The 14,546-nt window shown below is 42.5% G+C and overlaps 1 protein-coding gene across 1 annotated transcript; it reads right to left on the reverse strand.

The window, feature by feature from the left end:
* Positions 1-9,844: 9,844 nt before the first annotated feature.
* Positions 9,845-13,456, reverse strand: slc52a3-1 (solute carrier family 52 member 3-1). Its single transcript, XM_084680228.1, has 4 exons — positions 13,250-13,456; positions 11,247-12,334; positions 10,893-11,016; positions 9,845-10,562 (listed from the first exon to the last, which is right to left on the reverse strand). Exons 2-4 carry the CDS (start codon positions 12,254-12,256, stop codon positions 10,350-10,352), a joined length of 1,347 nt encoding a protein of 448 aa, XP_084536354.1. The 5' UTR covers positions 12,257-12,334; positions 13,250-13,456; the 3' UTR covers positions 9,845-10,349.
* Positions 13,457-14,546: the final 1,090 nt, after the last annotated feature.

Raw genomic sequence — 14,546 nt, forward strand, 5'->3', positions numbered from 1 at the left:
ATTAGAAATGGAAAAAAAAAATGTAAACAATTATATATTTTTTATCCATGTCAAATTATCGAATATTATCTGTGACTACTCCTCTGGTTCATCACAACATTGAATGAATATAAGTAGTATATTCTTCACCTACACTTACACTCACCTAACATATAGACACTACCCACATAAAAACATTATTTTCTATTCCTTCTCTTCATCGGGAACTTACTTACTCTCTGGTCCTCTAGTTTTAGTTAGTAGATTGTAGGGCAATAGTATAAATAATTGATACAAAGTAAATAATTCATCACCTGTGTATTCCTTTGTGGCTCACAACCCGCTCTGATAGAGTCACTTCAAGGCGTCTTGTGCATGGAGAGCCCTTCAGCCTAAATGACACTTGGCCAAATAGCACTTAAGTACCTGCTCAATTTTTTAACAAGGCTGTGAATGAAGGTAGCACAGGTGGATTGAGGTTGGTGTAGCCATAGCATGACAGAAGCCCTTCTTTCTCACTGGCTCTTGACTGTCGATCCTGATATGATCTCTGAAAAGATTTGACATTCACTAAGTCACAGCCAGCCAAACAATCCAACACCAACCATGGACTAATGAAAACAACAAAAAGATTAAATCCATTTAAGCTAATTACATTTTGTTAAGTTGTGTTGTATTATTCTATTGAAAAATATATTGCATGTATTTCAAGCAACAATAAATATGCAACATGTATTAAAGTGTATAGCAATCAAATGGTCACAAAAAGTATATTTTCTAAATATCCTCACTGTGGAAACTGTTATTGTCGGGGATTTCATGTATGCACTGTTGATGAGAAAATTAACTTATGTACACTTCATTATAAACCCTGCAAACCTCAAGGACCCAGACCTTTATGAAGCTAGGACCAGATGTCATACAGCCACAGCCCCAATTAATCTCCGGGCCTTGTAACACGCCCCAAGAAACAAAAAAATCCTGATTGGGTGTGAGGACAGAGACGGTGAGTGGGAAGCGAGGGTGAGAGATGCTATCCAGGGAGCAGCCGGCCCTCGCCAGCCTGCAGAGGGTGAGATAAGAGGGGGCGGCTGTGGAGGAGCCTGGGTCTCAGAGAGGAGGCTGAGGTTATTCATGGCCCTGCCGTGAAAGCTTGAGCAGATTACCCAAGGCCTGGCTGGCAGTGATACTGAGGGGACAGGCAGAGGGGGCCCCCTCTCACCCCTTTGTTCCCCATCCATCTGCTTGGATCTCACAATGGCTCATCGGGATTGAGGGGGGTGGCGGTGTGGAAGGGGTTTGAGGAGGGGCGGAGTGGGGGGGGGGTGAGCACAGCCTGCAAGACAGTGGGACCTGATGGAAGGTGGTGTAGGGAGAGTGAAACCAAGAGTGAGGAGGAGGAAGAGGGAGCGGAGGGGGAGGAGGATGAGGAGGAGGGAGCAGAGGAGGAGGAGGAGGAGGGAGCGGAGGGGGAGGAGGAAGAGGGAGCGGAGGGGGAGGAGGAAGAGGGAGTGTAGGGGGAGGAGGAGGAGATAGGGACAGAGAATGAGGAGCAGTGGAGCCTGTTGAGATTGAATGAATGGTGCTGCAGCTGACAAGCTCTGACAGACTACATTGGGAGAAGCCTCGGAGGCGGGTGTCCACATTGTTGTTTTCCGGGAGGTAATGGGCTGGCAGCTCCTCTTCACTCGGAATAATCAGCACTTTGGATAGACTCAGACGCCACTTCAAACCATGATAAATAAACCACTCCAGACCCTCGCCGCATGAGGACAACATTGTTCTCTAACTGCCGTGACCACAGTATCTGTCTTGTTGAGGAATGATCAGATGATAGCATGTTTTTTCTCTGATCATTTCGAACTACCGGCATGTGTAAATGAAAAATATTGGGGTCAATCTGTTTTTACCATTATTTCACATTATGCCACCACATAATCAATAAGAACTCACATTCTAATAAATCAAACTGTTTATTAATCAGTACAGTTTATTAACAGATATGATTAATTAATGCAGCAACCTATGACATGCTATGCTATGCTAAACTGTGTGTGTGTGTTTCCTTTTCCCACAACCTCTGTCAAAGTTAAATGTTTTATTTAAAGGCAATAGTAGCTGACCAGAAGTTGCCACAGTAATTGATGAGTCACTGCATTCCACGAAGCAAAGATGTCATGCACATTTCCTTGTGATGGGGACATTTTTTATTCAAAGAGCAAACAAGTTATATTAATGGCTCTTAATCATAATGCATGATTCAGAGGCATGTTATTCAACACCTCTTTCTCCTATTGTTTAATGTGCCATAGCACATAATATTTCTAGCATTTGAGTATTACAACTACATTTCTGCTGCAGCACAATTTCAGGCTTACAAAACATCTGACTAGTTGCTGAGTGTGTTTATTTCAAGGATGTGAAATATTTGGAGTAAATTAGCACTAGCATTAGTTGTTATTATTGTCCTCACTTAGGAATGTTAGATGAAATATCCCACGCAACTCTTCCTGAATTTGTTTTTGACATTAAGGTCAACCCATCTTTTGACTGTCCTCCGTGTAACTAGTTCATGTGTGACTGTATGAATAGCCCGAGGATATTACATTGGTGAAATATGAATAGCAGACCAATTACTTTGGCCCAGATGGAGTTGTGTGCTCCTTGGAGAGTGGCCTATCCTTGTACAGCACCCAGACGCATGTGTGCACACACACACACACACACACACATGCACACACACATACCCTATTCCTCTCATAGCATATTCTCTTAGTGGTCATTAGGTACAGTAGGGGAATATGGAAGGCTAATTGGGTACAGTAGTGTAAAAGTCAAGGTGTACATGATTAAATAATGACAGAAAGGACGACTATCAATCTGTTTTTCTCTTGTTTTAACTTTTGTTTGACAACAAATGTACTAATGTCTGTAATAGGGAGCTGTTGCTCCCCCAGGACCCCTCGCTGGGATGCTCCCTGAAGAATTCCATCCTGTCACTAAAGCATCCTGGTGAAGCTGGCACTCAGATATATAGAGGACATATGGCCAATCTCCCATCATCTGCTCAGCTATTTACAGCCCAATAGTCTGTCATTTATGCTGCTTCTCAGTAGCCAGGATGACACCTGTTTGCTTTCTCAATCAAAGGCTTTATCAACTTGAGATTGTGGAGTGTTGAAGGGGTTTTATCGAGCATTATTTGATCATTTCCACATTTCAATTCACAATGGAACATTGTTAAAGGTGTATCCATATGAGTCCACATTCCTCAAAAAGATGGCTGGATAATTAAATCGTCATCCATGAATGTGCGTGTGGTACTCCAGCGGGCATCTAAACCCACAGTTTTACTTTAATTTACTCAAATTAAAGTATCTGTATCTGGACTTACAGACTTAGAGGGTTCTACCTCAATGAAATTGGAAGAGAATCTTCAGTACTTCAAAGGAGCCAAACAGATGTTTGGTTGGAGCTTTGTGGGCCAGAGCAGACCGCAGCAGAGAGCCTAGAGGGCCTGGGTGGCCTGGATGCAGATTACTCTTTTGTAAGTGTCCTGAAATGCCTTCCTTCTCTATAGGCTATGTTAGCAGGAAGTACCTAAGGGCAAAATACAAAGCAGAGAGACTCACTTATATGAAAGAACAAAGATGCGTACAAACACAGTAATCGAAAGACGAAAAAAAATAAGAAAAGGAGAACTGGGGAGATAATGGATGAGAGACAGAAGAGTGTGAGTCAGGGAATGGTCTGTGTCTGAACTCAAGGTCAAAGGGAGAATAGACACATGATGACTACACAAGGTCTACCATGCAGCACTTCATCTGTCAGGACTGTATGACAGCAATATCATTATTATCAGTCTGTTGTAAACAATAACTGACATCTAGTTCATGAATTACCTATCGTGTTACGTTGATACATGCTCAGATGCTCTGTTAACGGGCTATCTTTGCCCGCAGACGACCTGGGGGTTGGGGTGTTGGGAGGGATAGGGGTGTTGAGGACATGGGTGGATGGGTGATGCCAAATAAATCCACACTTTGAAAGATATCCGGAATATTTCCTGTTCATCACACTGCAATCAGTACGCAAGGTCTATGAACCTGAGTGGTAGAACAGAACTCCCCCCGCCCCCCTGGACGCTCTGTGCTGAGTCAGATGCCAGAGACAAGGTCTCCCAGCCCAGCTTTCACCTCACCCTGACAGTTGAATTATTCATAAAGGGAGAGAGAAGCACAGAGGCCCTGCTAATTTCTCAATGGGACAGTTGGCTGTCCTCACAGCGGCGTTAACAAAAAAACACAATTTAGAGGCAGAGGTTCAAATGACCTAACTTGCAGTGATTCCTTGATGCTTTTACCACACTGAACAGAACACAACAACAAAAGGAAAACAGAACACAGAGGGAGAGAACTGTTAACTGATTTGATGGAGGCATTGACTGTGACACACAGTCACTGTGACACTTTCAAGGACAGGGTGGGCTTCCTTCTGGATGCTCTGAAACAAAGCCCTGTAGATTTATTGAGTGCACCCTCCCTATTGCATCCATCCAGCAGCAGCTCAGATCACTTTAAGGGTTGGAGACTGCCAATTGTCGTCATCAACGAGAGTATGCCTGTGTTCCTGTCCTTTCATAACTGGCACTTATCCATAGACACATGCAGAGGTCAGCTTAGCATATGACATTATTTCTTGCACCCTATCCCCTTAATAAAGTGAATCACTGGAAAACAAAACCAGAGATTTACCCAACCATGACATACTGTATGCGTTTTTTATCACCAATATTTTGGCTCAGAGGATAATGATTCAAAAATTAACAACCTATAGATGAATGAAAGAGATTATAAATCATTAAACTTTCAGACACATTACTAAATAATTCACAGTACATGGTCCTGTCTTCGATTCCTAGTATATTGGGGAAGTCCACTGGATTCTTTGAAAACAAACACAAAGGTTAATCTTGTTTTTTAACAATGTTTAAACAGATAGATAACATTCTTGTTCCTGAAAGCAAGACTCAGTGTTCAATCAGACAGGTGTGGAGGAATACCCTCAAGGTCAACAGTGTCCAGTCATGTTAAACTTGGACCGAATCCAAACAGGCACTCTCTTCATTGTCCAGGCCTTGCATAACACATTGTCCTTTGCGGTGTGCTAGTGGATAAATCATAACCTGAGGACATCCATGTGCTCTCTCACCTCCATCACCTCTCCTCTCACCTCCTCATTCACCCTTTCTCGCTGTCTCTCATCCTTTCTCCTCAGCTGCTAAACTGAGTGATTAGATTCCTGATGGAACAGAGAATGCCCTTCATTACAGTCTGGGTACAAGGGCATTTCATTGTTATGTCATGACCAACCAACGATTCCCTACTACATTTCTTTTCTCTAAAGAACTCACAATTCACCCTATTTACATCCCAAGGAAATAGTTTTGTATGCAAAGGCTCATTAATTAAGGTCAAACACATTCATGCATTTGTACACACAGATTCACACACACACATACAGTATATTACTAACAGCTGTTAGTATATACTAACAGCCTCTCTTCCTAAAAGATCACTCAGGGAACAGAACATAGCACCATCAAAACCTCTGGTAGCGAACACCATTCAGTTAAGGACAATGGCAGAATGCTGTCTCGGCAAAAAGACAAAACATCGTCAAGATCAGATGTTTCTTCCACAGGTTCAGTTTTCCATATGGTGGTAATAACAAGGGGTTAATGAGCTTGTTTCACTTGACCGTCTGTATATTTCCCTTGGCTCTTATTCCCACCTTAGTTAGTGCTAATTAGGGTATCCGCATAAATTGACACCTTCATCTTTCAAAACTCTCAATTTTAAATGTACATTTCTTAACTTGGAAGGGTGTTTAATGATCCCTCTCTCAAACACAAACACACACACACACAAACATAACCACATAACCACAACCACACACTCATTCCAGCAGATGGACCACCCTGAGGCAGAGCCATGGGAGAACAACCTGTAAGAGGGGGAAGCTGCCATATGATGTCTGGGAGATCAGGTGTGCTCCTACACAATGGCACCTCCTGCTCCTTTTAAGCAGTACTCATGTTAGCCCCTGGCCAAACGCCTGTGAGACACAAAACCAAACAGCATCTGTGGCTGATAATGGCGCTTCAACAGTGAGACTGGAGTACATATCTGCACCATTTGTTGCAATTGAAATCACTGTTGCTCATTCAAGGCTCCACATGTGTCCCGTAGCAACATGTGTTGGTGCCGTGAAAGTAGGGCAGAGTGGCATATCTCAGTGTGTTAATGGCCAGGTTAGTTATTCAACTATGTTGGAATTAAAGAAGGAAAAGCTCAGTCACTTATCTGTGATGCAAATCCACTTCCCTTTCCCCATCCCCAAGGAATATTTTGTCATACCCTGCTCAAGGTCACTAAAGCAGTTTTATACATTTTATTTCATTTGCAATACCTATTATAGTATAACCTCATTATGAAAAGTACAGGTACATGTCGCACATGTACTGTGGAGATTATGATTTCCCAAGAAAGGCCTACCAGCTGAGTGCAGAAGATGGGACTGCTCTGATGGCACATCAAGGGCATGCCATTCAGCGACCCTACCTTGAGTGTGTGGCTTGTTTACAATACTAATGGCACAGCTGACATATTTAAATTCAATATCCACCTGGCTGTGAGTAATGTCATCTCTCTCTGCCATGCCACTCTCTCTCTCTCCCCACGATGGGTCAAACAAGCCCCCTGCCACTCTTGGCTTCAAACACCAACCAAGGGGGTCTCCCCTTGATCCTCTCTTTTCTCCTGTGCTCTAGTAAACACGATAATAGCCTTGCTGTGTTCATGTGGGCTCCATGTTAACACTGTGGCTGTCAAAGGCCATCATGCCTCTTCAAAGGATGACGACTCTCTGAAGTGGTCTCTCTCTGGAGCGGCCATTTTCCACTTGACTGGCCCCACACACAAAGAGAGCAAGGCAGCCCCCAGCAGCTGTACTAGACTGGTCAAGAGAGGGGGAGGGGCCAAAGTCTTGATTTGGGGGAAGGGGCGGAACACAGGGGACTCAAGGGTCAGAGGGAGTGGAAGGGCCGTCATCAGCATCATGTTTAAGAGGCTTCCGAGTTTTTTCCTCTAATCATCCCTAACTGGACCACTTGGGGCAGTTTTCAATTATCAAATGTTTTTATTGCTGATTACCTTGCAGCAGTGCAAACATTTTCAACCGTTCACCACAGTATTAACAACCTGAGGGTTTGTAGCACATTAAGGCTACCATATCTGACAATGTGCTGACTAGAAGTGGCCATTGGTACACTGCAGGTTAACAAGAAACTTTGTTACAACTGTGCAATTTTGCTGAACCATTTTGTGCCAATCGATGTGACACTTGGAACAAAACAGCACAGGGAACTATGATATCAGTGAGAATGCATACTAGGCTGGCAAATTGAACCTGGTAAATGTATCCCCACACTAAGAGCGTTTTTTTAATTTGTATATAAATTGCTGGCAGTCAGTTTCCAATTATCATAACATTGGCAATGCTCTGGCATGAAAGCACCACTGAGATTCATCTGATACAATACTTGTTTATGGTTTAGAAATTAGAATAACCTTTTCAAAAACTGTAACGATTGCACCCTGAGGATCCTAACCACAAACCACTGACATTCTACCCAACAGGCATCCACACAGGCCTCCGGATAAGCATCCATTGTTACCCCTATATGATGAGCTCTGGCGGTTCTACCCAGGGCATAAAGGGTCATAATTAGCTCACTACAACAGCGTAACAAGTTTGCACCCCCTCCCTGCCATGCAACTCTGTAATTGGTCCCCTCTGGTGACACAGTCAGCCCCCAGAACAAAGGATTCCCAGAAGGGGGGTATGTGCTGACCCTTGCTGAACCCACCACAACAATGACAAGCAGGAAGCATTTACATATGCTGACAGACTTGTCCCTTCCTAGGGTGAAGCGGCAGGCACTTCATTAAAGCAACATCAATATATGCTGATGGAAAAAGAGGAGTGGGCCTGTACATCGTTGTCTACTGAGAGAGACTATACTGAAATGACAGAAGGCTGTCACATTCAATCTGATTTAATAGACAGTGTTATTAAATGGGGTTGTGTGGAAATTGATAGGAAAGGGCTCTGGAGATCTGTCTGAAAATTGTCTTGTGTCTGTGTGCATGTCACTAAATTGTCTGCATGCATCAGCAATTGGTTTCCCCCACAAGCTGTTCACCTGGAAATCAGCTGCCAAAAGCTGCCTCCCTCAGGATTTGCACAAGCAAATTTATTTTCAGTTTTTTTGGTCAAACATTTTAAAAACCTGCATCTTCAGTTCCCATTCCTGTGTAACGTAGCAGTTCTTCAAACAGGTGAGACATATATTAAGGTTGTGTGATAGTCTCGTTCCATGGCACAGTTGTGTGAACCTTGTATGACATTTTATATAGCTTCACAACTTTACCAAGGGGATCCTGCTGTGTCAGGCCCAGGTGACTTATCTGTCGATTCAGCAGACATGCTACAGGGTCTGTTGAGTGGAGAGAAAGTAGCATTGCATCACGCTTCTCTGAGTTCATTATCTTATCCAGTTAAGGAGAGGGTAAATCCTCCTTCCATTTGACACACTGCTCATTTAGCTGAAAGGCAGAGTGGCTGGCTGCAGATGAGACTGGGGCTGGGGTAGGATAGGATGTGCCGGGGCTGGATGGATGGAGGGGGGCCCACTAGGAGGTGTCGTCCTGACCAGATGGAGCTCTCAGTGGCGTAGTAAGTGGAATCCTCACATGGCAGAGGAGACTGCAGGATCTCACAGGACCTGGACTCAGCATCCAGGTGGCCACGGCCCCTCCTGACCAGCTGGAGGAGCGATGGGACCATCTGACACTCGAAGGAAAAATGATACAATTTTCTTTGCTGCTTTGTCTGTCAATGCATCAACACAAAAGCCCAGTGCCAATCAAATAATTTAGCTAATGAAGCTTCTAGAAAACCTTTTGGTTGCAGTCACTCAAATATTCAAGGTCATGATGAAACTAGGCATAGAAACATTAGCATGCAGGTAATAGTCTGAAGCTCATTAGCTGGTTGCAGTACAAAAAAGGACAAAGGGACCAGATTTGCATATGTTATGTTTAGAATAGATGCACAAATGTTACCACATCTCAGCACACTAAGACAATGTAACACCATTGTTTGGATACCCTGAAACACCCAATTGTTTTTAATGTGTAATTTATAGTGCAACAATGAAGTGATATCAAAATCTCAACAAAAGTGAGAAAGTCGCATCTGTGCTTGTCCTTAGCTGATCCTCAGCCCCGGAGGCTACGTGAGGGTAATTACACCCTCTTGCTTTTTTTTTGTTTTTACTCAGTGTCGGGGTCAGCAAGGCTCCCAAGTGACCAACAACAGGGGCAACAGCCGACACCCCTCCCCCCTATTACAGACAACCCCCTCTTCCTCCCTGAAGGCCCCCATGCTGCTCTTTGCCCCCGTCTAAGGGAGATGGGGAAAGAGAGAACAGCTGCTAATGGGAAATCTCTCTCTGGTTCCCATGAATGTCCAGCTTCCTCCTCTAAGGATGCAGAATCCGTCTGACCAGCTGGAACCAGACATTGGATAGTAGTCTGATTCTCACACACCCTGGATGGACATGATGAGCCATCACTACTGATAAGCCCACAGACAGATGCACACATGCTTTGTATCTTCTCCTACACCCCATCCTCTACACATTGGAACAAATTCTTGTAGTGACATATTTACCTTAATCATGTGTTTGTTTGATTATTTGTGAGCCCACAAAAAACGTAAGCAACCAGCTTTACCGGCCTACGTTATAAATATCATAATATTTTATAAAAGCTTCACACTAGCACAAACAGTGAGATACAGTTATATATCAATACAGTCATAAGACTTCACATAGACATCTTTTGTTTGCTTGTTTCAGGATTTGCTGGGTGTCAGGAGAATCATCACATGAAAGTAATAAAATATGAAAGACTACCTGCGCCATCTAGTGTTAAAACAGTGCAAAACCAAGTTAAAATGTAAAAGAATTACACATGTACAAATGATTTCCTCCTTTCCTCCTAAATAATTAACAGATATCAACCAAGCTGAAATGTGTTATGTTTTGTGTCATTACACATTAATATTATATATCTTAACCAACAGTTTGACTGTTACATGTTGCCAATTGATATCTTTTAAGCACTGCAAAGTATTACTTCAAAGTATAGCATTTCTTTCAAAGTGAGTTAAATAACTATTATTGTTCCATTTTCCAAAAGTAGCCCTCCATGACAAAATAATACTGGTTCTCAAAGAGTCAGTCATAAAGGACATTTAGTACTGCAGATGTCCCCTGACTGAAACAAGTTGTACGTGTTGATCAATGGAAACATGATGACTGATCCGATCAGAGATCCAATCTGCGCCGCAGCTCCACACCATACCAGGGCACTGTGGCTCTCATCTCTCAGGATGATCCCCACCATTACCTTCACATAAGACAAGGAGCCAGTGAAGAAGACCCACGAAAGCACCTGAGGGAGATGAGACACGTTATCATTACAATGATTCAGTACTGACCCTTAAGGATTATTTTAATGGGTGAAAGTTTTACAAATCATCAGAACTGTACTTTATAACAGTGTAGTAAGGAAATCAGACAGGAAATAACTAAAACATAATAGCAGAAAACTTGCTACATAATGGATTTGAAGGAAAACAAGTTACTTAATCTTCAGCAACTTGAGAAATGGACTTTGACACAGATCAAGGGAACATGTCTTAAGAATCAATGAGGGCCACTAAATATCATGAAGTATAATGGGCTATGTACATAACATCTCTACAAATGTTTTTTAGCTTACAATGATAGCCTCTCCCAGTGCAGATTTTTGAAGAAGAGGGCATGGACTCATGGCAGCCATAGCCATGTTGTAACTTGCAAAGCCAGTCCCCATGACACACAACAGGCCCAGGAAGACCAGCGACCTAGACAAACACAAGACATTCAGTGTGCAAATACCTCAGACATAACTAAAAAACAAATAGTCATGAAGTTAACTACTCACCAGAACACATTGTAAAAATAGTTAACGGATTTATAGCATATTCCAATAATTCCATCATAAACTAAGACAATGATAAGCCTCGAGGTCAAATCTGTTTAGATTGCCAAATGTGCTTTGTCATTAACAAATGTTATTAGGCATGGGTTTTACCTTTTAGGAAAGAACATGGCAACAATACAGGCCACTGGATTGGCCACAGATGCCAGAGCAGCAGAGAGGTGATAAGCCAGGTTCCCATAGGGCATACAGGAATACGTCTGAACAGAGGGTAGTAAACCGTTGGTAGTTCCATTCACCCACACCACTATAAGGTAGATGAAGGTCAACTGGAACATGGAGTGGCCTGATGTAGTCAGCAGAGGCCTGGCCTGGCTTGTCACCTCACAGAGATGTTTTTGGCCCTGACTATTATTCCTAACTGCAGGATTGTCCAGGCCAGAGCAGACAGATGACACTGAATCTGGAACAAGGTTCTCAGTGGAGACCTCAAATGTCCGTGGAAGCCTGTTGAGCTTCCAGAATGCAGCCAGGCTGATACACATCATAGCTGCTAAGAAGAAAAAGAAGACCTCTGTAGTGAAGTTTGGAGGAAGGTACTGGGTCTGCAAAACATCCGTGTCCCCGCCCTCAGTGTGGTTACCAGACGACCCAGAGATATTCACACACTTAGCAATGCCTACCCCCTGCGCCAGGGCAAAAATGCCGGGGATGAAGCCACTGAGGCCCTCCCCAATGAAGTACGTGGTGATGTAGTGGGCAGGCAGCTGCATCATAAAGGGCAGGAAGGTGACTGAGGAGGTGCAGTCCACTAGAGCCAGAAAGAAAGTAATGATGAAGAAGGCTACGCTGTGCTGGACCCCAGCCACCGCCGTTGTCACATCCCAGAAAAAGGCCAGCAAGAAGCAGGCCAAGACACCGATACACAAGATGGTGTAGATGACAACACTCTCCTTCAGCCAACCAGGGCACAGCTTGTGCATTAGGGTAACCAGCAAGGGCCCCAGGTTGGCCAGCTGGATGATGACAGTCAGGTAAGAGGGCAGCTCCCAGCCCTCGGGAAGGGTGGCGACAATGAGAGGCAGCTCCACCCACAAACCGTTGATGGCCAACCAGGAACCTAGGCCAAAAGCGCAAGCAAGTGCATGAATAAGTAGAGCCATGCTGCAGATTGAGGGTCTCCTCTGGAGAAGTGGGGATCCCTATGATGTACACAGTCCAACTCTAACAGTCCTCGTAGCCTACAGAAGGAGAGGGTCATGAGAAATCATAACATTTATTTATAAAGTTTAAGAGCAACTAAACACTAAATCGTCTTCTTTGAGGTATTACCCTATTTTTACATGTGCATAGGCTAAACACATCAAGCCAGATCTTGATTTTGATCATTCTTTGTAAATGTTTGTTTTAATTATTATTTAGCAGTGCATCGTCAAGGTTGAATTAATTTGTGACATAGAGGTGCCATTTTGTCATCACAGGCAGAGATTGTGTATGACAATTGGCCATGTTCATGTATCACTGCGCGAGAGTTTTGGTGAGAAATTGTTGGTGGTGTATTTTTATATAGAAAACATTTAAAATAAAAAAATACATATAATACACAAATATGAAGGGTCAGACTAAGGCTTTGGGTGTTCAGTTATTCTTTGAGAAATGTAAAAAGATTAAAAAACAGATCTAGGTCAACTTAATTCTGCCAGTCAGTTTTTCTAAACGGCCTATATCTAAGGTTACTCAATAGACTGGTGACTGGTACAAATGTCATGTTTGTCCTAGCGTTGTGAGACTCTCATGGATAATAAATTACAGTTACTGCTATTAAGAAAAGTGAGTCAAGGACAGTGATATTTGGGGAGTAGTTACAGCAGTAACAGATGCATCATAATCTTTCTTCATATTGCTGAGATGTGTAATTGTCAGTGCCAAATATCATGCTATGCTGTAATAGATCAACCAGCTAGCTACATAGGTATCAGACACAACGTCTGATTTTACAATTCAATAACCTGTAATTTGATTCATTTTCTCAGAAATAAATCAAATATTTTACTCCATAGCCAGTCTCTCAAATAAAAAATATATAATAAATAAAAAGTCAAGAAACAAGACATAAAATGTCAAGGTTTTACAAAAACATTTCATGTTATACTCACTTTTCTTGAACCATGGGATGCTCTTCTGTGGAATGCAACGTGGCTCCTCTGTCATTTTATATATAACACTTGCCTAACAATGACACAGTTTTCAGCTACCCTTTACACACCCATGTGAGGAAAGACTGGTGCCTTCTGGGTAGTTCAGAGTCCAATCCAGACCATACCATAGTCACGATGTTACCATGTAACCATGTCCGCTCACTGCGTATGCTTTAAATGCATACACGTTATACAATTTGAGTAACACTACCAACAGGAGTCCCCCTTTCTCTATCTCTACAGCTCCTCTCACTAATGAGATGCCTGTGGTCTCCAATCTAACTTAAATATGCTGTGTTGCACTCAACAAGAGTAGACAGAGAAAAGTATGTGTAACATTGAAAAATCCATCCAACTGCCCTAAGAAGGACAATGGTATGACAGAAAAACTGAATGACCTAGGATTTAAACTAATGTGTGTGACTGTGAACATTTACCACACATTGTATTCATAAATTATTTCCTCTAACCTATCAAAACATTTACATGAAAACAAGGGTATCATAAGGTCAAGTGCCAGGAATTCAATATCGAACCAAAATAGCATACACTCCGATGATTGTATAATGTCCAATGTTTGTGACCATGGCCTTACTAATACTAAACTCAGAAGCTAGATGATAGTTTCATTAATGTCATCTTTGTTCTCATTACACAATTGCCATCAAACTGTACCTCATAAACTAGCTGATTTTATTACTCATACAGAACACTTCAAGTACAGAGCGAGCATGCACAACTCATGTTCTGAGAACTGGAATTCCCAGAGTCTAACAGTTTAACATCAAATAACCTTTACATGTTGTCTAGACACTACAGAGAAATCTTAACTAGGCAGGATTGCTAACATATCTACTGCTAGTGCTAACTCCTGGAATTAAATAGGCATGTTGTCCAGTGTCCCTTCAGTTGAGAGGATTGGTCACATTTTGAAATTGACTGCATGTTTGGTAAGATACTCAAGGGTAAGAGGGACACAGTACAGTTAGAAAATTGATTGTTCTTCAACACAATAACTTGATCCATACTAGACTTTGTATAGGCCAAGACATTGTGCAAAATGCAATCCATTCAGTTTCATTACTCCTCTTCTCATAGTAAAGCCCAATGACACTAGCATTCTGACACAAACATGGAACACCTGCAGGGGTTAGACCTTAAGGAATCCATAACCACATGTAGAAATGTAAATGTAATGATGCAAATTGATGAAAGGAAAAAACAACCCTGTCTTTAGTTGTGAAAAAGGTGGTCA

Source organism: Hypomesus nipponensis, chromosome 18, assembly GCF_054491055.1.
Source record: "Hypomesus nipponensis isolate SF chromosome 18, ASM5449105v1, whole genome shotgun sequence".
Taxonomy (NCBI): domain Eukaryota; kingdom Metazoa; phylum Chordata; class Actinopteri; order Osmeriformes; family Osmeridae; genus Hypomesus; species Hypomesus nipponensis.